Below are 25306 nucleotides of genomic sequence, written 5' to 3'. Positions count from 1 at the left end.
GGTGAAAATAGACCCAAAATCGCTGACAAGACGACTTAAAAACATTCTGCCCATGCCTAACCTTCCTTCATCGCGATCGCGACACTACCCTCGCGATCGCGAAGAACAAATCTTTCCAAAAATTACACTACGCGAACGCGACAAGGCCTACGCGAACGCGATGCTTCTTTCTCCTACACCTTCGCGAATGCGTTCATCCCTACGCGAACGCGATGAACAATTGACCTGGAACCCATCTGACCCCACTTCCTCTACGAGATCGCGAATGCTCTCCCGCGAACGCGGTACACTGCATCCCAGCCCTCCGCAAATGCAAAGCCCCTATTGCGAACGCGAAGGCTTAATTCCTGGCCTTCCTAAATCCTTCTACTCGATCGCGATACACCCTACGCGATCGCGAAGGGCAATTTCTCCGCAACCTGAACCTGCATTTTCTGCAATCTTTTAAGGCACAAAATGGTCCGATTGACCATCCGAAACTCACCCGAGGCCTCCGGGACCTCAACCAAAGGCCAACACATCCTAAAACCTTATTCAAACTTGCTCTAATCATCAAAACACCTCAAACAACATCAAATCATCCAAAATACATCGGATTCAAGCCAAACTTTCTAAAATCTTTTGAATTACGCTTTTGATCAAAAACCTAACCAAAACACGTCCGAACGACCTGAAATTTTGGACACACATCCCAAATGACACAACAAAACTGCTACAACTTCCGAAATTTCATTCCGGCCTCTATATCAAAATCTCACCTATCAACCGGAAAACGCTAAAATCTCAATTTCGCCAATTCCAGCCTATACCTTCCACGGACTTCCAAAAAGCATTCCGATCATGCTCCTAAGTCCCAAATCACCTAACGGAGCTAACCAAATCATAAAAATTCTGATCCGAGATCATATACATACAAGTCAAAATCTTGGTCAAACCTTTCAAATTTAAAGCTTTAAACTGAGAACTGTTCTCCCAATTTCATTCTGATTACCCTGAAAACCAAAACCAACGATTTATATAAGTCATAATGCATCACACGAGGCAAGTCATGCCCGAGAACTGGAGATCACAGTGCAAAATCTCAAAACGACCGGTCGGGTCGTTACATCCTCCCCACTTAAGCATACGTTCGTCCTCGAACGTGCCCAGAGTTGTTCCAAAAGCTAGCCAATTGCTGAATAACCTTAACATGCATATACCCGGGGTGATCCCACGTCACCCTATCTCATATAGGTCCGATAACACAATATGACTGAAATTCCGCAATCCATCCTACTCCATATACCATAGAACTACATTTCTACCTCTAAAATCATCAATACGATCAGAATCTCACATTTATACTGTGAATAAGTCCAAACAAGCTGTAACAAACCATATCTGCTATCTCAGATGCAATCACATGATATACCACGTAACTCAAACACTAGCAGCGATAACTTCTAATCACAGCAGCTGCACATAACAACCAAATACCGATAGAAAATCTCTTATCAACTAAAGTCTCATTCTACCACTTCCATATACTGCCAATGATAAATGAAACACGCAATAAACCATAGCCATTTCTCAGATCAACCATTCATAAGGCCACTTCTCCTTTGGCAAGGACCATAGCAAATTTCTTAGCCGAACCTTGATATTATCCTTCAAACATGTTGAAATCGAATCCGTTTGTATTCATTAAAGACCCCAACGATCTCATCTAATCCAACACAATTACTCTGGTGACATGACACATCAATACAGACTAAAGCCACAACTTGCATAGTCCACGCACTAATAAGCAACAATCTGAACATACTCACATCATGAAACTGATTCAAATGAAAGAGCTAAACGTCAAGCTCACCAGTACCACCACAACACAACGCTGAGAACCCGTCTCTCATCATAAGAACAGAATACACAAATCTAGACCGCAAGGTCATATCTTCACATCACTCCGCCGTTATGCGTGATCCTATCCACATTATTCCACATGAACCACCTCAATTCACTATGCTCGAAATCGATAACTACGCACAATTTGATGTATGTAGCCAAAGAAAATCATCATACCCACGGTAAAGCAAATAACCTACACCATACAAACCTGAAAGGACATAACCGATACGCCATTTACCGACAACACCCAATACTCTTCCCGCTCGACTTCTACTATGAAACACCAAGAGAACCGCACCATATGTGCCTATAACCAACAACTCATAACGCCTCGCGACACAGAAGGGTAACTCATAGATCTTCCCAAATTACTAATAAACTCAATAATAATCAAATTAACACATCCGTCAACAATACAATCCGGAGCAAACTGAGCCGACTAAAGTTAGAACACGCATCCACATTGGCCTGCCAACGAAACCCCTTTATCAAGGAAACCCTGAAGCTGCTCCTTCAACCCCTTTAACTCTGCCGGTGCCATACGATACACGATGCCCGACATCAAATCAATACCGAAATCAACAACCTTGCCCGGCGGCATGCCCGGCCACAAGAAACACATCCCAAAAGTCCCTCACCACCGGAACTGAATCAATAATAGAAGCCTCTACACTGACATCTATCACGAAACCCCAACTAAGAAAGGCAATCCTTCCCAGCCGTCTGCTGGGTCTTTGAGATATAAAACCACTCCACTAGGACATAATCCGTCGAACATCGCCACTCAATCTGTGGCATTCCGGCATAGCCAATAGTGTTTTCTTAGCGTAATAGTCCAGAATGACATAACATGGAGACAACCAGTCTGAACCCGATATCACATCCAAAATCTAACATACCAAGCAAAAAAAGATCTGCTCGGGTCTCCATACCCTGACAGTTACTAAACAGTGCCGATACACGAGTCCCACAACCACCATATAGCCTGAGCATGAGAACTCCTAGTCTCCAACTCCATATAGCACACAAATCACCATACCTGATTCCAAATTCCGCCGTCCGGATACAGACCACACCTCAAATGCCCAATCATTCCACGAAAGATACTCTAAAATTCCCCTGTGCCACCTAACAAACTCGAATATCAGCAGTCGATCTAATAAGAAAGCGCCACAATACTACCGAAGTACCATCAACTTCATCGCATTGCCTCTTTTGAAACATATACCCTCGTCAAATCACTCCAATTAGCAATACCTTTTCCTTAATCATCTAAAGATCATCCCCCTAATCATCTGGAACTCATTCTTCTAATCATCTAAAACTGCCCATGTTGCCTAAGAATTTTTATGACCTTCCGTTTAGAATTGAACCTTAACCTTCCACACGCAAATCTCAATCCTCCACAACGTACCGCATATACCTTACCATCCTAGGATAACATGAGAACATCTTCCTCCTTCCGAGCCACAAACATCTACATACTCAACTAGTCAAGAACTTTCCATTGATCCTATCTAGAAGAAAACCCTTATACATTTTATGCTCCTCATGCCCATAGAAAATATACATCTCTAACCGAGGTAGAAACCATCAAGAACTCTTCGAGTTCTCCTTGCATAAACCAAACCTGCCAAGACTGAATCCTTCTAACTCGACCAAGCTATGCAAGCCATCAATACCTAAGAGCACTGCCGTGAAATACCTGTAGGAACTCATTACCCCGTACACACCCAAGGAACTAATCATATCCTTACCATACCGACCCGGCCTACTACCAAGTTATCCCATCTATCCGAGTTTCCTTCTGATTTATCTTCAACTTGACCTCTTGTTGTAGCACCATAACTCCTCAACCCAAACTTACCACATGAGACCCAAGCATTAAACCACACTATTTAAGGCTCATAAGCCGCTGAATACTCTCTTAACTACTCTCAAAAGCTCCACATTCAAAATACTTTACTCCGAATAACTTCCTGTGAATCTAAATCTGTTACCTTTACCTTCCTGATACTGATACATAGAATCCCATAATTAATATAGAAAACACTACAAGTCTTGACATCTTCCAATGAAGACTCAGTCTCTAACCACATATACAACTTTAAAATACATCATTGCTACAAGTAAAATCCTGAACACATTAGAACCATTCCCACGAGTTATTCACTCTACTCAAATTGCAATTAGCCTGATCGATGAACCGAACAACCCGTGCTACCGTTGGCACTCTAACACCACAGAATGCGACATCATTCTATTATAACCAAGCAACTTCCTACTCTATGCACCGGGAATCCTTTACTAACAACGACTCAAGACAAGCCGAGATTCTCACACACCTATGGAGCATACTATAACCTTTGTTAAGAATTTTCCTTTACTCGAGCCATCCTCGGTCTCAATCTCCATAGGCCACAACTGATTCACCTGAACGCCTCAAACTGGAACCGATATAGCACATAATCGTGCAATCAACTAATCCATAGCGGACTCCCCCACTTGGCTTGAAGCCATAGATCAACACACACTCAATAACTCATAACGCATATATTTATTGATGCCCTAATACCACAGTGAGATTAAACTCCAATCCTTTGTAAGCTTGAGAAAACCCAGATCATCTAGTACTTTAAACCTTCTGCAAATCTCACATTCATCCTCGCAATAGCCAAGCCCACTCTCTTAAGAGGCTCAAATTTAAATCTTCAACACTTATATTTCACTTTGTAAATGAGATCTTATAGCAGACAACATGAGGATCACACAACCTCAGAACACTCCACAGGAGATAATCCACCTGTTTGCCTTCAATTACCATTCTTGTATACCTTCCACCATCACAACATTACGCAGTCACTTAGTCTTCCTGAGTCTGAACTCATACCGCAACATGAAATTTACTTCACTCACAACTAGGAAACATGAAAAGGTTCTTCACACGCCCATAACTCGGGGCTATACCTCGAATCAGGATGGAATCCAAGCACCTAATAGTTCTTCTATCCTCCAGCAGACCCTTCGCATCGCTTCCAATTCGTACAGATACATCTCGCAGTCATAACATACTTATCACTGAGCTATCCAGCAATCACTCCCACAAATAGGGACACTACCGAACATATAAGTTCAAAAACATGTGCCCACACAATCAGCACCTCAGTGCTCAAGCCATAGGCAAAAATCCGGCCTCAAGTCCTCCAGACTGGCCCAATATCAACACATAGAGATCACATCTCGCCCCTCGATCGGGGAATCACAAGCCATCGATGCACATCTGATACTGAGCGCTCAGGCGCGCATACGAATGCGTGGTAGGAATTTAAAGAGTTACATTTCAAGCTAAATCAAGGACGCACGATAAGAATTCAAGAACGTGAAGTTTTCCTAAAGGTTCTACGGCCTCTCGAGGATAAATACAGATGTCTCCGTACCGATCCACGAGACTCTACTAAACCTGCTCATGACTCGTGAGACCTATGTAACCTAGGATCTGATAATAACTTGTCACGACCCTAACCCCGAACTCGGTCGTGATGGCACCTTTTATGAAGACAAGGCCAGCCAATTATACCCAATTCGCTTTTCAAAATAGTTAATCAACATAAAGACAGTCTAAACATGATTAATAATACCAAACAACGGAAAATATCGATAATAATGTGGAAATATACTCGACACAGCCCTAACTGAGTGTCACAAGTCATGAGTATCTACTAGGATATAAATACAACTAAAGGCCTAAAGTGTACAAATACGGACTAATGAAATGAATAGAGAAGAGCAATGCTGCGAATGTCGGTAGCTACCTTGCTAAACTCCGATGACCCTGCCTCCGATCAGCCAAAACCCGCTACCGGGTGTATAAATACCTGAATCTACATGCAAGGTGCAGGGAGTAAAGTGAGTACTCCAACTCAGTGAGTAACAAATGTAAATAAAGACTGAAAGCAAGAAATCACGTAAAGCATATCAAGATATTGTATAGAAGTAGTTCAAAAACCAGTAAGAAAGCAGTGAAGCTGTAAAATCTCTTAAAACCTCTTAGAGCAATTTAAACTTCTTTGAAAATGAATTTCCAACGGTTACGCAAATGAATGCAAAATAGTTAGTGCAGATACGCACAAAAATCCGTCCCTCGGGCACAAATTCCATAGTTTAACAGGTAAAAGACAAGTAAATATGAAAGATAAATACATGAAGATTCGCCCCTCGAGCACAATGTCAATAAGTCCGTCCCTCAGGAAATATCTAAGAACAATAACAGCCCATCGGGCAATCACATAGAACAGTACCAGCCCCTCGGGCAAATCACATAGAACAATACCAGCCCCTCGGGCTATCACATAGAACAATATCACCCCTTCGGCCTATATCTCACATCACAATGGGTACCCGCGCTCACTGGGGTTGTAAAGACTCCGGGAGGGGCCCCTTATGGCCCAATCTCAATATCAAGCTATCTCGTGGCATCAAATCTAGGCCATCGGGCTCATATCAGTCAAGCCACCTCGTGGCGTATAAATCTCAGGACCTCGGCCTCATAAACAATATCAACAAGCCACCTCGTGGTGTACATATCTCAGGCCCTCAGCCTTAAATCAGTATCAGTATCTCACTGCTGCGGCGTGCAGTCCGACCCAAAAGTATCCTCATAATACAGGCCCTCGGCCTTACCCCGTCAAAAATCACATAAGCCACTCGGGTAATAGTAAAACATGATGCTTAGCCAAAAATATTTTTGAATATCATATCAAGTGTTAAAGCAAAATAAACTTGGCTAGCTTAGAAAATAGTGGAAAATAATATGACTGAGTTCAAGTATAAAGTCAAAATAGTGAGGAAATATCAACAAAAATCCCCGAAGGGTTCAAATAGCTGGCACTGGGCCCAATTATAGCCCAAATAACGATGATAGCAAATAGTTTTTAGTCAAATACGCGGTAAAATCATCAATCGGGATGGACCAAGTCACAATCCCCAATAGTGCACAACCCCATGCCCGTCATCCAACATGTGTCTCACAATAATATAGCACAATGATGTGCAATTCGGGGTTTCAAACCCTCAGAGCATCATTTACAATCATTACTCACCTCGATCCGGTCCAAACTCTATCCCGCGATGCCTCACCCGCGCGAATCGACCTCTGGATGCTCCAAATCTAGCCACAATTAGAATGAATACGTCGCAATATGCCAAGGGAACAAAGCCCAAACGAAAACAATCGAAAATACCAAAAATTCCGAAATTAGCAAAATCCGAGCCCCGGGCCCACTTCTCGAAACTCAAAAAATTTCACATCAACAGGTTCCTTATCCTCCCACGAGTTCATACATATCAAAACTTCTCAAATCCGACCGCAAATGGTCCTCCAAATCCCCAATCAAAAAGTTCAAAATCCCATGCCCTAGTTCTTCCATTTTAAGCTTAAGTTTCCATGATTTTCTAGGTAGATTTCACAATAGAATCAAGTTTTAGGTCCGAAATTCTTACCTCCAATCGATTTTCCTTGAATCCCTCTTTAAACTCCTTCAAGAATCTTCAAAAATGAGCAGCTATGGGTGAAAATAGACCCAAAATCGCGGACAAGACGACTTAAAAACATTTTGCCCATGCCTGACCTTCCTTCATCGCGATCGCGATCGCGAAGAACAAATCTTCCCAAAAATTACACTACGTGAACGCGACAAGGCCTACGCGAACGCGATGCTTCTTCCTCCTACACCTTCGCGAACGCGTTCATCCCTACGCGAACGCGATGAACAATTGATCTGGAACCCATCTGACCCCACTTCCTCTACGCGATCGCGAATGCTCTCCCGCGAGACACTCTACGCGATCACGAAGAGCAATTTCCTGCAACACTGACCATCCGAAACACACCCGAGGCCCCCGAGACCTCAACCAAAAGCACCAGCACATCCTAACTTGTTCCAATCATCAAAACACTTCAAACAACATCAAATCATCCAAAACACATCGGATTCAAGCCAAACTTTCTAAAATCTTCCGAATTACGCTTTTGATAAAAAAACCCAACCAAATCACGTCCAAACGACCAGAAATTTTGCACACACATCCCAAATGATACAACAGAACTACTGCAACTTCCGGAATTTCATTTCGACCTCTATATCAAAATCTCACCTATCAACCGGAAAACGCCGAAATCTCAATTTCGCCAATTCCAGCCTAAACCTTCCACGGACTTCCAAAAAGCATTCCGATCACGCTCCTAAGTCCCAAATCACCTAACGGATCTAACCAAATCATAAAAATTCCGATCCGAGGTCATATACAAACAAGTAAAAATCTTGGTCAAATCATTCAAATTTAAAGCTTTAAACTGTGAACTGTTCTCCCAATTTCATTCTGATTACCCTGAAAACCAAAACCAACAATTTACATAAGTCATAATATATCACACGGGGCAAATCATGCCCGAGAACTGGCGATCACAGTGCAAAAGCTCAAAACGATCGGTCGGATCGTTACATAAAGTATGACTAAATGATTAGTCTCATAATTTTTATATAAAATGAAAAAAAAAACTATATGAAACAAATAAGACACAAAAACAACTCAACATGATTACAGGTGAGAGAACGGTTAGGAATAGAGGTAGGTTAATTAAATAGATTAAAAGCTGCAACTTTTGGTTAATTTAACAATGATAGTGAGAAACCCAATAAACTGAAAAATTTGGACGTTAATTGTGACTTTTGTACCTGAAATAAATACAATAATGAGATGTAATAAATAGGATAGAGAATGATCAATTTCTAATTACTAAACAATTTTAACAAAAATTGAAAAGAATGAAAGGGAAAGTCAAAAAAAAGGAGAAAAAAGATAAATAGGATCCTTGACCAAAGAGAGGCGCCAAGTCACTTTTTTTATTCCCACCTTTATATATGTATAGATACACACACACACACACATATATATATATATATACACACTATATTAAAAGCACGAAGGCCCTTAGCGAAATATCGTTCGCCTTTTTTACCCTCTAAAAATAAATTTTACATTGGACATAATTGTAATTTAAGTTACTTTTCTAACAATTAGGGTATTTGAATCACCTAAAATTTAAATATTTCCTTATTGAACTAAATAAGAAGTCTTAATTATTACCGTGAGTTTAAAATTTGACTTTCTTACATAACATATATAAATTAATAAGAAAACGTGAGTTTCTTAAACTTAATAGAATACTTTTTATTTATGAAATAATAGTTACATACAATAAAGGACTAAAATTTAAAACTAATGCCTTTTCTTTTCATTTCAAACTTGATCTTTATCATACATAAAAATATATTCTGAAGATCCTCAATTTTATGTTAAATATTATAAGAAACATTTTATATAATAGTTATTTAATTAATTTTATTTAAAATTTTAGAGCTTAAAATTAATTAAAATTTACTTATTAATTTATTTCTTATATGAACCATGAAGAAAGTTAAAATTTGTTTTTTCTTTTGATTTCAAACTTTGTATAAGTTTAACCCGTAAACTATATATAAATGATAAGAAAATAAAATAAAGGTAAAACAAAATGATTTAAAAAAGAAGAGGTACGAGTTCTTGGACAATAGAGTATTTAGTTCACTTTTTAAAAATAACAAGACTATTGCACTGATAATATTATTCAATATTATACTTTTAACTTTCAAAAGTTTTAAATACACTATTATACTTATGAGCAATGTTGAGCAGAAATCAATAAAAGACGTAAAATTAACAAGATAATTTATGAGATTCTTTAATTTTTAATCCATGTTACATTTAGCTAAATATGAGTGAGTTTATTAGCTAGATTTCAATTGTAGATTCTCTTACTAGCTTTTTTTTTTAAATGTCCATTTTTGTTTATTATTGTACTTTGATTTTGTGTTTATTTAAAGTTCGTAGATTATTAGTTACCTGAATATATGTTGTAAATTGTATCCTTCAAGATTATTTAGATTTTCAAGGTTCTTGCCCGTGAAACTGAAATTCTGAAATTGTAAAGTTGGAACAAATTTTAAGTTGAATTATTTATGTTGAGGACTCATAAGATATTTTTTTAATCATTGAGTTAGTTATACACAATTAATATTAATGATCATCTGTAACGACCCGACCGGTCGTTTTGAGCTCTAGCGCATCGTTAAGTAGTCTGAGGCCATAAGCAGCTTCATTCCAGGTATTATGACTTGTACGCGTGGTCGGAATTAAATTCCTGAAAGTTCAGAGTTGATTTGGATAGAGAATTCTCATTTTGTAAGCTTTAAGTTGGAAGAATTAACTAAGATTGGATTTCAGAGTAAACGACCTCAAAATCAGGATCTGAAGGTTCCAGCAGATTCGTATGATGATTTTGGACTTGGGTGTATGCCCGGATCGGGTTTTGGATGACTCGGGAGTATTTTGGTGCCTATTGTAGAAGTTAGTATTTTGGAAGAAATTTCATAAGTTTGGCTTGAAGTGCATTTCAGTATAATCGATGTCCGTTTGGGATTCCGAGTTTGGGAGTAGCTCCGTATGGTGATTCTAGAGTTCAGAGCGCGATCGGAAGTGAGTTCGGAGGTCTGTAGGTCATTTTGGAGTCATTTGGCTAAAGATAGAAAATTAAAGGTTTTTGAGAAGTTTGATCGGAAGTGAACTTTTTGATATAGGGGTCGGAATCTGATTTCGGAAGTTGGAGTAGGTCTGTGATGTCAAATATGACTTGTGTGCAAAATTTGGGGTCAATCGGACGTGATTTGCTAGGTTTAAACATCGAAAGTAGAAGTTTGAAATTCTAAAGTTCATAAAGCTTGGATTGGAGGTTGATTCATTATTTTAGCATTGTTTGATGTGATTTGAGGCCTCGAGCAAGTCCGTAATGTGTTTTGGGACTGGTTGGTATGATTGGTTGGGGTCCCGGGGGCCTCAGGTGGATTCTGGGTGGTTAACAGATTGAATTCGGAGTTTGAAGAAGGGCTGATATTGCTGGTTGCTGGTGTAACCGCACCTGCGAGTCTAGGACCGCAGGTGTGGAGCCACAGAAGAGGCCCTAGGGTCATAGATGCGGTATGGGCAGAAGAGAGCTGGGACCGCAGATGCGGTCGTTTGGCCGCAGATGCGGGACTGCATCTGCGGAAGAAGAAGTGCAGAAGCGGAAATGGGGAGGCCTGGAAAGGGCCGCAGATGTGGTAGTATGGACGCACTTGCGGAACCGCAGGTGCAGAAAGTGCTGAGGCAGTGAGGGTGTTAAAATCGGGGGTTTTGGCCATTTTACTCCATTTTACTCTTGTTGGGGCGATTTTTGGAGAGCTTCAAGAGGGGATTCTCTTCATCAACGATAAGGTAAGCTAACTCTACCTATCTTGAGTTAAATATATTGATTTTATACGGATTTGAGCATGAAATTTGTAGAAAACTTGGGGGTTGAGGGAAAACCTAGAAAATTGATATTCTTGGAATTTAACCACGATTTTGGGTATGGAATTTAGAGAAAATTATATATTTGTGTTTGTGAGGCTATGGGTAAACTTATTCTTCAATAATTTTGGAAACTCGGGCACGTGGGCCCGAGGAGGTTTTCGTCAACTTTTCGATCGGGGTTAGGAATTATTATAAATTGGATTGTAATGAATAATTGAGTATATATTAATGGATTGGTATCATTATTGACTAGTGTTGGAGCGTTGTGCATCAATTTGAGTCTTCGGAAGAGCGTGGAATGTCGGTTACGATTCTTCGGAGCGAGGTGAGTCTCCTCTCTAATCTTGTAAGAGGGAATTGTCCTCATAGGTGAAATAATTGGTTATGTGCTCCTATTTGTGGGGGATACGTACGAACGAGGTGACGTGAGTCCGTGCGTGGCTACTATTATGCTATTATCCAGGTAGTTTAGGACCCAAAAGAATGTTATACTTGGATTATTTGTGAATTTATTGACAGTTTGAATTGCTTAAATCACATTGAATTAGTAAATGAATTTCTAAACTGATTAAACTTCATTTTTCTTAAATGATTAAAAGAGGATTGGCTTTCTTTGGAAAATTTCTCTGTGCGGACTTCTAGGTTGCCAGTCTGTATGTGTTTATTTTTGGAGCGGGCCGAACGCCTCGGCAGATTAAATATATGCATCTATGGTTCGCGTCGTTCGACCCTCGGCAATGCATATTTTATTTTCTATTGGAGCGGGTCGTACGTCCTCGGCATGATTTGCGCATGCTTGTATTGCTTGCCTTGAGATTATTTGGGATTGATATTTCCTCTCCCGGCTTGAATCATTGGAAATTATTGGATTATAAATCTTGAGATTTTTAATATAAAAAGGAACTTTCATATGTTCATGACTTACTTGAAATTACTGTCATTCTTAATAAATCTTTGATTATTTGCATTAATAATATATCATTATTGGACCACTAGTAAGTGTTGAAGTCGACCATCTCGTCTCTACTTCTTCGAGATTAGGCGGGATACTCATTGGGTACATGTTGTTTCGTACTCATACTACACTTATGTGCATTTTTGTTACACAGGCACATGCGTCTCTAGTGGCCTACGGGGCGTGACAGCATGGTTGATACAGAGACTTAGGTGAGCTGCACTTCTCGAGGCGACCCGCAGCCAGCAGAGCCTCTTTTAAATTTCTGTATTTATTTCTGTCCAATATTGTATTCTGGACGATTGTTGTATTACATTATTTCCTAGAAATTGCTCATGCACTTGTGACACCGGGTTCTGGGAGGATTTTTGGATTATTAAGTGTTATATTTTGTTAAAGACTTCATGGTTATTTCTGTAAATTTTATTATTCGTTATTTAATGTATAAAGAAAAATGATTTTAAACAATACCAAAAATTGGAATTTAATTAAGTTATTTGGTTGGCTTGCCTGACAACGGTGTCCGGCGCCATCATGACCCTTAATGGATTTTGTGTTGTGACAACATGGTATCAGAGCACTAAGTTCCCTTAGGTCTCACGAGTCATGAGCAAGTCTAGTAGAGTCTCGCGGATCAGTACGGAGACGTCTGTACTTATCTTCGGGAGGCTACAGGGTTGTTAGGAGTACTTCCCTTCTTGATTCCTCATCGTGCGATAGCCTACTAGGAGGACTGTCAACCTATCAATCGGGACCTGCGGGCATGAAACGCAGCGTCCCCAGACAAAAAGGACGTCAGTACGAATAAAGTACCGAGTATGTAAGGTAGGAAAGCATAAACAAGAACAGTAATGTAAAGAGGAAGATAGAGGAGATACAACCTGTAACATCTAAGTGCCTCTGGGGGCTACTGATATGAAATGCATAATACATATATATACATAAACTTTTTAAAACATTCGCCTCTGTGGGCATCATCATCATATCGTACCCGGCCTCAAAGAGGACTCGGTAAAAGCGTACCAGACCATCATAAGGTTCGGTAGAATCGTACCCGGCCACGTGGAGATCGGTAAACCCAACTGATCAGTGGTTGCACAATAGGTATCATACCCGGCCGACTATAGCGCGGCTCGGTAGAGTAAAATAGATACATATATATAATGCATGCTCAACTCATGGAATCACATTCTAAACCTTTTGGAGTGAGTTAAGAACATTATGGACATCCCTACCATCAATATGAACCTTAGTAGGATTTAAGGATCCTACACACTTGTTTAGAATAATTTTATAAGGAAAGAACAGCATGGACAACCTTAGTTGCTAGGAGTAGAGTAATTATGAAATAGCGTATCGTTTATGTTCATTTCATTTTAGATCATGCCAAAAGAAAGAAGAAAGTGCCTTAACATACCTTAAACCCGTTGAGTCCTTAATCCCTTCCAAGCAACTCTTCAAACAAGTCAACTCAATCTATCATAGTATAAGGAGATTCAAAATCAGTGTTGAGCAAAGGCTAAGTCTATAACTTAAGCTAGTAGCTCATTTACGTAAATTTGGGCAACATCTCCCTTATAACAAGGGCCTCCTCCAATACCATATACCAACAACAATGACCAGAGCAATCCATCAATACATAATTATCAATATCAAGACACCATATAACAACAACAAGTCACAACTACATTACGACGAGCGACAAGCTCCGATTGGAATCCGTATACCCCTTATCAATCCTTATAGACTTCTTCCTTCAACATAAAAGTATCATTAACATGATAATGAAGTCATTAATCAATGATTCCAGCCTTATACCATATATTTATAACAACGAAAATAATCCACAACTTCAACTATCCTCAATTAACAACTTTATTCACTAGTTCATGTCAAGCCCATCCATTTAATTTAATCAACATCAAGATAACCTTAGGCACAAGCAAGATCACAATATACATACCTCCTACAGTAACTTCAAGTCAAAATCCAAGTTATATTCAGTTTACAACAACCCTCAATAGCAATACAACACCGTAGAAGTGACTTAAGCTAATCCAAGTATTATCTTGTAGTTTATCATCCTAACAACTTAACCAACATACAAGCAAGCTTAAGCACAATTAGTAGGCTTTTATACTCACCTTAGACAGCCCAAATACAGCCCACAACAATCCTCAATGACAACACAGCCTCAAAGAGGTGTTGTTCTTCACTAGAACTAAGTTTTAATGTTGAAATATGGTGTAATCACTTTGGAATCACTTCAAACCCTTGTGGTATATGTTTAGGAGGGTTAGGAGAAGCTTGGTGACGAACTTTAATTGAAAAATCAGCAAAAATAGGCGTCCAAATCGTTTATAAATTGAAGTAGGTCAACCACCGCCTAAGTGGGTCCCATTGGGAGCTGCTTGCGCGGTCTCGCAAAAACATGAATATCTCTCTACTCTGGTCGTATTGACGAATGGTTTAATGCGTTAGAAACTAGACTCGTAGATCTTCAATTTGGTAGGTAGAACACCCCATGATTCCAAGTATATTTGGAGAAATTCTCAAATACATTTGACCTAAAAATCAGCAAATTTATGAATGTAACTTGTGATGACCTTTGCCAACTCTTGTTCCACAACTTGCTTGCCTTCGAAATGTAGAAAATGAATATCATACGACTAAAATAACTCATAGAATAACCTCCTTATCATATTAAGAACCCTAGTTTCACCCCAAAGTACATGTTATAACATTCGAAACTTGTCGACTTTCGACGAAACTTATTTTCTTCAATTGGTTTAGCTTCTAAGATTTCCAACCCTCTTGGTACTCGTTATTCATGATCTTAAATATTTGTAACCTCCAAGGTAACATGATTAACTTACTTTATTTGCTTCCAAATATAATCTCATTTTCAAGCTTATATCAATGACTTACGACGTACTCTCACGTATGAAAATTTGGGGAATAACATATTGACTCTCGTTTCACTCGTATCGTTGAGTCAATTTTACTTTTCTGTGTTCCTTCTTTCTTTTCTTCTCTTTTTCTAAATTTCTTTTATCTTCATTTTTATATTTTCTCTATATATACAATACCCTTTTATTAGCTTTTTATATTATAAAAGTGTATTTGTTTATGTTTTCTTGTTCAAGAGATCTCAATTGTTCTTTAATTTGAATATGGTTTTACTATTCATGACACTTTTATTATAAGACATCTTATGAAGTTATAATAGAAACCATACTCGAGAAGTATATTCTTCGCATTATTGTTGTTGAAATAGCCTGATGATCATTGCAGCCAATTCAGACCTAACTTAATCAACTCGTTGAAACAGCATTGGGTATCCACAATTGCTAACTTATTCATAAGATTAAATTTCTTTTGGAATTTATATATCAGACGACATACAATGCAAGGATAAATATTTTTACAACATCAGGTTAACTAAAAGAAATCTACAATTAAGCTAATGTGAGATTTATAATCTTGAAAATATGATAAATTATCTTGTACTACAGGTGAAAATAACATGTGTAAGTCCAATTCTCGCCTTCTTTATCGTCATTTCCCCAAATCGCCCAATAAAAAAAAAATTTAAAAAAAGGATAGAGCAAAATGATCAAGAAATGTTACTAATGACATTCTCAATTAGAAGCCCAAGAGATGCATAGGATGAACCACCCTCCTTCATTGTTGCACTGCTCTTCTCTTTCATCTCCTTTGCTTTTTTCCTTATTCCATTATGGTCGCCATCTGCCATCAGCTGACGTATGCCACTTTCAATTTCCTCAGCAGTTACAATGTCAACAGGATTTTTCCCTTGAAAATCCTTAACATAGTCCATCCGAATCTCCACTGCCAATTCCAATTCTTTAACCAGCGCGAATGCATTCATCTGCTGTTCGGCATGATGAGGCCAAGTGGCCATAGGGACCCCAAAGCAGAAGCTTTCCAGTATAGAATTCCATCCACAATGAGACACAAATCCGCCCACCGCTGGATGAGATAGCACCGTTACTTGAGGTGCCCATCCTATCACTTTGCCAACTCCATTTGTCCTTTCAATAAACCCTTCCGGTAGCACTTCCTCAAAATTCTCATAATTACTCGGTAGCTCCATTTTTCCCTTAGGTGGAGGTTTTCGTAACGACCATAAGAACCTGTGACCGCTACATTCTAATGCAATCGCAATTTCTTTGACCTGTTCAGGTTCAAAGCTTCCCATACTTCCAAAGCACAAAAACACTACAGAGGACTCTGGCTTGTCATCCAACCATTTGATAATGCTTTCTGTTTCAGATTGGCTGTTTCGACCGTGACCACCTTCCTTAATATTCACCACAGGACCAACTGGGTAAATTTTCGGAACTTTCTTCGAACCTGAAAGAAACTGAAGAGCAAAAGGTTCTAGCTCGGCGAAGGTGTTGACCATAATGCCTTTCGTTTCTTTATAACGAGTCACGAAATCGAAGAACATGGTTATTACGGCTGATTGATCAGTCGTTACCCTAGGCAAGAGTTTTGCAGGATACGGTTTTTTAAATCCAGGGATTGCCAATTCCTCATTTGAGTCCATGTACTTGGAGGTGTCTATATTGTGCTCCTTTTTAAGGGACTCAAAATGAAGGCAGAGAGCAAGGAAAGAAGCACTAGATGTAAAGAAAATGTAACTCGGAACACTAAATTCATTGGCCACGTCTATCATGGGAATGCAGAACATGTCAAGAACGAAGCCTGCGAGCCGAGAATTAGAGGTCATGTTATGAACAAAGTCAATTACTTTTGGTTTGTGACCTCGAATGAAATCTAAGAAGAAAGTCTCCTTATTTGATATTAATTCAGCAGCAGTTTTCTCGTCTGCGGTAATGTCTACGAACTGTAAGCGGGCTGTAGAAGAGAGGGACTCGACGTAGGATTGAGTGCCCAAATCCATGGGAAGCTTCATGATAAGGACAGAGATGCAGAGCCTCTCATCTCTGTCAAGAATGAGCTTTGCGATTTCGACGGCGGAGATGAGGTGGCCAGCTCCCGGCGCAGGAATGAAAACCAGCTCTGCTTTCGTTGTCATTGAGGTTTCTCTATCTTTTGCTGGAGTAGTAATTTGGTGCTGGTGTTTGTGGTATGAGATAAGGTTTCTGTGTTTTCCAGTGGACAGGACAGAGTACATGAAATTTACAAATTTGCTACTATTATTATTAAGTAGAAAGGCTATTGAGATTGAGAAAGACGCTTTGTCATTGCATTTTTAAAAGTTAATACACTTGGTATCGTTCATCACCCATCCTTCCCATGTGGGTGTGGGAGGCATATGTCATACCAATCAATAGTTCAAGTCACGTACTCCTATAATCCATTTTCTCTTCGTAAAATTCCCTTCAATCCCCCTTAAAGGAAAATGATTTAAGTTATATACATATTGTAATTTTTACATTATGGTCACAAAAGGATATATTTACAAGTAAACCTCCTTCAAATATCGGCTTTGTAAAATAACAGTAAATTACCAACTACAACAGGTAAAAATGAGTTAATGCCGTAAAAATTGCTTATAAGTGCTAAACAATCACAGGTATTATCACTTTTAACCCGTGCTAGAAATTATTTACGTTTGGTAACCAAAAAAGTGTATAAAATTTGTATTATTTTTGTATATCTCACACATAGCGTATATATATATACAAAAATATTTTCTTTTTGACTATTATTTTGAAAGCAGTTATACAGTATTGTTTTTCCAACAATCAAGTAGTAACTAGTGTTTTAAAAGATGATTTCTCGACGAGCTTAGGGTGAGGCATGCCAAAAACCCACGGAGGCTTACTGGCGAGGCATAAGTATCATGGAGCGTAAGCCTCAATCTTTTGGGCATTTGCCTAGGCGTAAATACCAATATTCTGGGCGTTCATTTGGGAACTTTTCAAAATTTGAGCCAAAACTGATTATAAATCCTTTTTTTAAAATTTAAATATCCAAAATTTAACTCATAGTAAATTCTCAAATTAAAAATCTCAAAAGTCAAAAGTTTTTTTCTAATTGCTTATTCTAACATAATCTTTTTCCGTTGTTATTTACTGGGTAACAAATGCACTTTTTTTTTTCATTCTTATTCTTTTCAAATTAGTTTGTAGACTATGTTCTGGCTTTTGTATTATAATAAGTATCGATAAGTTGTTTTCTAGTTTTTAGGCTCTTAAACAATTAACTTTTATATTGTTATTATTTTTTTCTTAGAATTATTTGAAACTAGAATAACATTTTCACTACTCTAAGTATGTTCTATCACAGTCATGTTATTGTAATGCATCTTTACATCTTTTGCTTTTTCAATTAAAAGAATATTTGTTTGTATGTTTCGTGCACATGTTAGCATATTTGTATATATACATTTTTTTTACTAATTTTATAAAAAAATTTAAAAAATTACAATTTTAATGTATTTTTATTTATATATTTATTGTATTAATTTATAAAATATTAAAATGAAATAACCACAGCGCGTATGCCTCTTGCCTAAGGGCTTATGCCTCGACGTGTTAGATAAAGCACCTTGTCTCACGCCCCCACCTAAAACACTGGTAATAACCTGACTAGTAATAGTAATGTTACCCAATAGTTCAAAAGTTAAGGGAGGTTTCTGTAATTTTAAAAACAATAGGGATTTTATATAATTATCCCAAATACAAATTCAAGTGAACAACATGATCCCACGTATTTCCTTTTATTCCTCACAACTTAATAAAAAGATTCAGAATTCTCCGACTCTGCCTAATACGCTGATAACAGAGCTATGGACACAAAAAAACCAGAGCTGGTTTTCATTCCATCGCCTGGATTGGGTCACGTAGCTTCCGCTGTTGAAATTTCCAAACTGATTCTTGATACAGATGAACGTCTTTCCATTTCTCTCCTTATAATGAAACATCCTGCCGATTTCGGCGTTCAACCTTATCTTCAATCACTCTCTGCTCATTCCCGTTTGCACTTTGTAGATGTTTCAATTGACTCAAAAACAGCTGCTGAACTCTTGTCTAACAAGGACAGATTCTTATATGATTTCGTCGACGGTCATAAATCAAAGGTAAGAGAATATGTTCGTAACAACATTGCTAGTAATAGCTGTTGTGGGTTCGTTCTTGATATGTTCTGCATTTCCATGATTGATGTAGCCAATGAATTTGGTGTTCCAAGTTATATTTTCTTTACTTCGGCTACAGCTTTTCTTGCATTATCCCTTCATTTTGAAGCTCTAAGGAGTAATGCTAACGAAGACGAAATTTCCAAGTATGACTACTCTGAATCTAATGAGGAATTGTCGATTCTTGGATTTAAAAATCTGTATCCTGCTAAAATCTTACCTAGACCAGCTAAATCTGTTACACCTAGCTCGATTTTGTACTTCGATGGTATCCGTCGTTTTAAAGAGACGAAAGGTATTATTATTAATACCTTCGCTGAGCTTGAATCTTTTGCTCTTCAGTCTCTCTCCGATGCTAAAATTGTTCCTCAAATTTACCCAATTCATCCGGTCGCCAATTCTGAAGAGGGGGATAAGAAACAGGAAACTGAAAGTATTATCAAGTGGTTGGATGATCAGCCGAAGTCATCTGTATTGTTTTTGTGCTTTGGTACATTGGGAAGTTTCGAACCTGAGCAAGTCAGAGAAATTGCAATTGCATTGGAGCGCAGCCGTCACAGGTTCTTGTGGTCGTTACGAAGGCCACCACCGAAAGGGAAAGTAGAGATGCCAAAAAATTATGATAATTCTGAGGAAGTACTGCCCGAAGGATTCTTGGACAGGACAAATGGGATTGGAAAAGTCGTAGGATGGGCGCCTCAAGTGACTGTATTATCACATCCTGCTGTAGGAGGATTCGTGTCGCATTGTGGGTGGAATTCTGTACTGGAGAGTATGTGTTGTGGGGTGCCTATTGCTGCTTGGCCATTGTATGCTGAACAGCAGATGAATGCGTTTTTGTTGGTTAAAGAATTGGGATTGGCAGTGGAGATTCGGATGGATTATGTTAAGGATTTTGAAGGGAAAATTCCAGTTGATATTGTCACTGCTGAGGAAATTGAAGGCGCAATTAAGAAGCTCATGGCGGATGGTGAGGAGAATGAAGTGAGGAAAAAGGTGAAGGAAATGCAAGAGAAGAGCAGAGTAGCCATGAAGGAAGGTGGATCATCTTATACATCTCTGCGACTTTTGATTGAGGATTTCATCAGCAACATTTCCTAAGGATTTTGGGACCGGTTTAAGTTATATATACTGATAATGGGTTGTAAGTTACCGAGAGGTTGTGAGTTCGAGTCTCCCCAAGAGCAAGGTGGGAAGTTCTTGGAGGGAAGGATATCAGGGGTCTATTTGGAAACAGTCTCTCTACCCTATGGTAGGGGTAAGGTCTGCGTACACACTATCCTCCCCAGACCCCACTAAATGGGATTATACTGGGTTGTTGTTGTTGTTGATACTGACAATGGGATGTAAGCACCATCAATGAATTTTAACTTGTAATAATGTAATAACAGGCTAATTAATCATATTATTGATTAATGCTTATCAAGAGTTTACCTATAATTACTAAATATATGGCATGACTATAAAAGATAATGTTTCATAGCTTATTTGTGGCTAAAATTGAGTAGGTAATACTTTATTGATGCTTATAGTGTTTATCCCTATTTAAATTAATTCAGTTTTAAAAAAAATGAAGAACACAATCATTGGGTTTGTTGGGTTTGAAAACAAAAAGTTGTTGAAAAAAACAAAGTGGACGATAATAGATTAAGATATGAATCTATATCTATATATATATATATATATATATATATATATATATATATATATATATATTAAAGGAATAAAGTTACCATATTAATTGACATTGTGGTTAAGCCAAGTGGCAAGCTAATAAATGTAAATAGTATATGATAACTTTATTCTATATTTGATTATGTTAGTCATAGTTGGCAAGCTATATATATATATATATATTTGAGTTAAAGGATAATTTTGAATTTATAGATAAAGTTTTTAAATTTGAATTAAAATAAAAAAGAAATTTAGCTCTTCTTTTTTTTATCAAATTATCATACTTAATTCGGTTAATGATCATATGCAATCATGCTAGGAACTTTTGTTTATCTTTTCTGATTATTTAAATACTACTTTGCTTGTGGCAAAAAAGAAAAAAAACTATTCCATATAAATATAAAAGTTTTTCACATTTAAAACCCTATAATTATTGTTCTTTAAAGTAATATAGCTAGATTTGAATAAATCGAATTTCTTTTAAAATAAATATAATATATATAGGGTACACGTCTATGGTTATCCAGATAACAAAAAAGAATTTAAAAATCGAATAAAAGTTTACTTACATATATAATGAAGTAAACCTACATGCTGGAGAAAGAAACATCACAAAAATCAGTCAATATTCAAAAAAAAATTATTTTTTTCCTTTCTGAAGAACGTTTGTTTGAAGAGTCAATTTGTATAAATAGACATTAGACAAATAATAAAACATTTGGTTATACAATTGCTACCATTAATTTTAATTTAGCACCTTCTAGGAATTGAAGGGTATAAGCTGAAACCTCTTCATTTAGCTGTAGTCAAGCCAGCATTGCAAGGGTTTAATATTTTTTTTGTTGAAAAATATTAGTTTTGAATCATTAGATTATGTGAAAAGTTATTTTTCTTGAATTCAAAAAGAGGGACAGTGGTTTCTAATTGATAGTTTCTATAATAATTTTCAAGTGTAACAAAAAGTATATTTAAAAAAAAACTGGTATGACATGAAATTATTTCAAAATGGTGTTATTTTTAAAAATATAATGTAATTTTAAAATAAAAAGATAAGATATTTTGAATTTTAATAGAATTTTTAAATTATTATAATAGAAGTCATATCATGGATAAAATCAAGAAATCAAAAACTTATGGAATATTTACATAAATATGCGGCCAGATTTATTGTTTACTTTTATAGCTAATATTCATAGATGATATACTGACATCACACGAGTATACATATATTATATATGGATTATATATAAATTACACATTCATCAATTTTTTTAATTTAAGTGCTAAGGCGATCACTTATTTAGGTTGATTAGATAAAGCCAAAAGAAAAATATGGAAGAATTTCAATTAAAGACTAAAAATATAAATAAAGTTCTTATGTAAACAATTTCTATTTAAACTCATCCTTTTATAGAGAAATAAATTAATTTTTTGTAAAAAAAAAAAAAAGAAAGACATAAAAAATAAGATAAAAGAAAATAAATATGGAAAAAATATATGAAAAATCTAAAAATCAGAAATAAGAGATAACGAATTTCTTCCTCTGTTTCATTTATGTTAAGTATAAAAAATTTGGAAGTTGATATCATCGATTTTAAATAATTTTTCAACTCAAATACATAGATTATAAGATAAGGATATCTTAGAATATTTTTTTAAAATTTACATTATGTGTCGTTTTTAAAAAATACTATTACTAACAAACTGATATAATATCTGAATTTGAATATAAATGCAATTTGAGTAGTTTGCATTGAGGTTAAGCCAAGTATGGTGTCGAGAAAAACTACTTGACAATTTTAAGACAATATATGCAATGTTATATAATAACAGTCAACTAATTTTACATTTAATGATTCAAAGAACAAAAAAATTGTATATATATAGGGCGAATGTAGAGTGTTGACGACAGGTTCAATTGAACCTATAACTTTTCACGTTGAGCAAAAATTTATATGTAAAAAATCCTTAAAATTATAAAAATAGTAGATATGAACCCATAACTCTAAAAATATAATGAGATTCAATGCTAAAACCTTAAAAATTGAATCTATAAAGTAAAATCCTGGATCTACCTGTAAAGGGCATTCAAAATTCAAAATCTGTGACTAGAGATATTGATAAACTCAAAATGACGTCATATAGAAATAGCATAAAAGTTTTATACGTCATATAAAGTATTAAAGTTTCATTGGTTAAAGAATAATTTATATTGTGTCAACCTTTGTGCTTTGACATAAATACGAGTTATTATTTCGTTTTTTGGCTATTTTTAGGTTCCAATGAGAATGGTGCAAAAATAAAATTATCACTACGAGATTTGAGAAAATGTTAGTTTTTTTTTGTGTAGTGTTTCTTAATTGATATCTAACGATTATCTAGAAGATTTAAATTTTAAGGTTATCTACATATCATTTGAATAACTCGGATATTTAACATGGTTAATGTCAAATATCAAAATGGAGTCATACTAGAAACAAAATTACTGGCTAAAGAAATTTTCAAATTTTTAGATAGCCGACTAAAATGAGTTTTGAATTAAGGATAATATTTTCACTTACATTATTATAAAAATTATTATTATTGAAAAATAAAGTTTTAGAAACTGAAATTTTAAAATAGAAATATGTTTTGAAATATATCAACACACAAAATAACAATTCAAGTAGTAGTAAAAGAGTCAAGTCGTATCCAAAGAGTCCTTCATAGTCTCAACCTTTGAATTTTTTGCCATAAATATGAGTTATTACTTTGCTTCCTCACTAATTTTAGGATCCAATGACACCGACGAGAATAGTATAAAAAAAGAAAAATAGAATTATATCTACGGAATTTGAGAAATGGTTAATCTTTTTCATATAGTGTTTCTTAATTAATATCCAATGATTATCTATATTTAATGGAGAAAGTTTAAGTTTTAAGATTATTTACATATAATCCAAATAACTCAAATATATTACATGGTTAGTGTCCGCGCATTCGCGCGGGTGCTAATACTAGTAATTTTATAAAGCTCTCATTGCCCGGGATTTTCATTTATCTTTTTCCTCCATTTTTGGATTTTTCTCCTATTTTCTCCATCTAATTCATTAACCAACAAAACCCAAAACTCGCAGAAAATGCAACTTCAATTGAGAAGTGATGTTTTATATATTAACGCCTTTTCTTTTCTGTCTTCTTCCACCCTTCGCTCAAAACAAGAGTTTCATGTACTGCTGATTTGCCATAGGGTAAGCCATAACTGCTCAAAGATGCCTGCTTGGAAGGTGCGAACGTAACAAATAACCCCCAAAGTGAGATGTAGTCTTCACGTATAAATCACGCATTCTCCAGAGTTAATCCCCATTGAAATTTTCTCTTTAAGAAATGACAAACATACCACAGGAACTACAAAACGGTATATTTCGTATTTCAATCACACTGGATGATCTTACATTATTATGATTTGTCATCGATAGGCAAAAGATAATTTTATTACAAAATGCATGATCATTCAAAGTGTCTAAGTATTTGCAATGGATGAGCATCATTTATAATGCGCCTATGTGATTACTTCTACTAATAAGTATACTGAGAGAACATACGTGGTTGTGAGTCCTATTTTTCTTTTAAATTAGAACTATAAAAGCTAAGTAAAGAGCAAGGATCTTTCCCCATGTCCTTCAGTTAGTTATTGAACATGAACATCAAATTAGGCATCTAGTTGATGCTTCGTCTTTCATTCCCATTGACTGGATTCCTTAAACATTACAAGTAGAGCTCTATGTTTATGCAGAGTTGTTGGGAAGAGACATTTAGTTTACAATTAGTCCATAATTCAAGCTGATAACTTGCTATTATCTTCATAGAGTGAAAGGAGCTAGGTTACCTTTTTAGAAAATAAGCATGAAGTACTCTCATATCTTGTGATTTATTACTAACCTCTTACACGTTAGGTGTATGTAAAAGTATTAATTTTGGAAAAGGGGATCCGTCTAAAAAAGAACAGGAGAAAATCATTAATGTAAAATAAATGACTTTGCAAAAAAGGAAGCCAAATATGGCAGTCCAGCTTAATTGGACCAGTTGGGCATGATAATGGAAGTTAGATAAGTTTATGATAAGCCATGCTGAACATTGCAGTGTATGGAACATAGCTATGACTTATAGTCCAACAATTGTTTGATTCCGAAGAGGAACTTACCATTTCTTTGGCGAAGAACATTGTTGATTTAAGATGAAGAAATCATGAA

General features: G+C 36.5%; 2 protein-coding genes across 2 annotated transcripts; one reads left to right on the top strand and one right to left on the bottom strand.

The window, feature by feature from the left end:
- Positions 1-15730: 15730 nt before the first annotated feature.
- On the bottom strand, positions 15731-17553 carry LOC107816869 (UDP-glycosyltransferase 71E1-like). Its single transcript, XM_016642613.2, has one exon. The coding sequence runs from the start codon at positions 17430-17432 to the stop codon at positions 15885-15887; it is 1548 nt and encodes a 515-aa protein (XP_016498099.1). The 5' UTR covers positions 17433-17553; the 3' UTR covers positions 15731-15884.
- Positions 17554-18990: 1437 nt separating this feature from the next.
- On the top strand, positions 18991-20820 carry LOC107816870 (anthocyanidin 3-O-glucosyltransferase 6-like). The gene has a single exon (XM_016642614.2). It carries the CDS (start codon positions 19053-19055, stop codon positions 20499-20501), a length of 1449 nt encoding a protein of 482 aa, XP_016498100.1. The 5' UTR covers positions 18991-19052; the 3' UTR covers positions 20502-20820.
- Positions 20821-25306: the final 4486 nt, after the last annotated feature.

This window comes from Nicotiana tabacum, chromosome 10 (assembly GCF_000715075.1).
Source record: "Nicotiana tabacum cultivar K326 chromosome 10, ASM71507v2, whole genome shotgun sequence".
Lineage (NCBI taxonomy): Eukaryota > Viridiplantae > Streptophyta > Magnoliopsida > Solanales > Solanaceae > Nicotiana > Nicotiana tabacum.
Note: the sequence above shows the minus strand (reverse complement) of the source record. Positions and strands in the feature narration are given on the sequence as shown.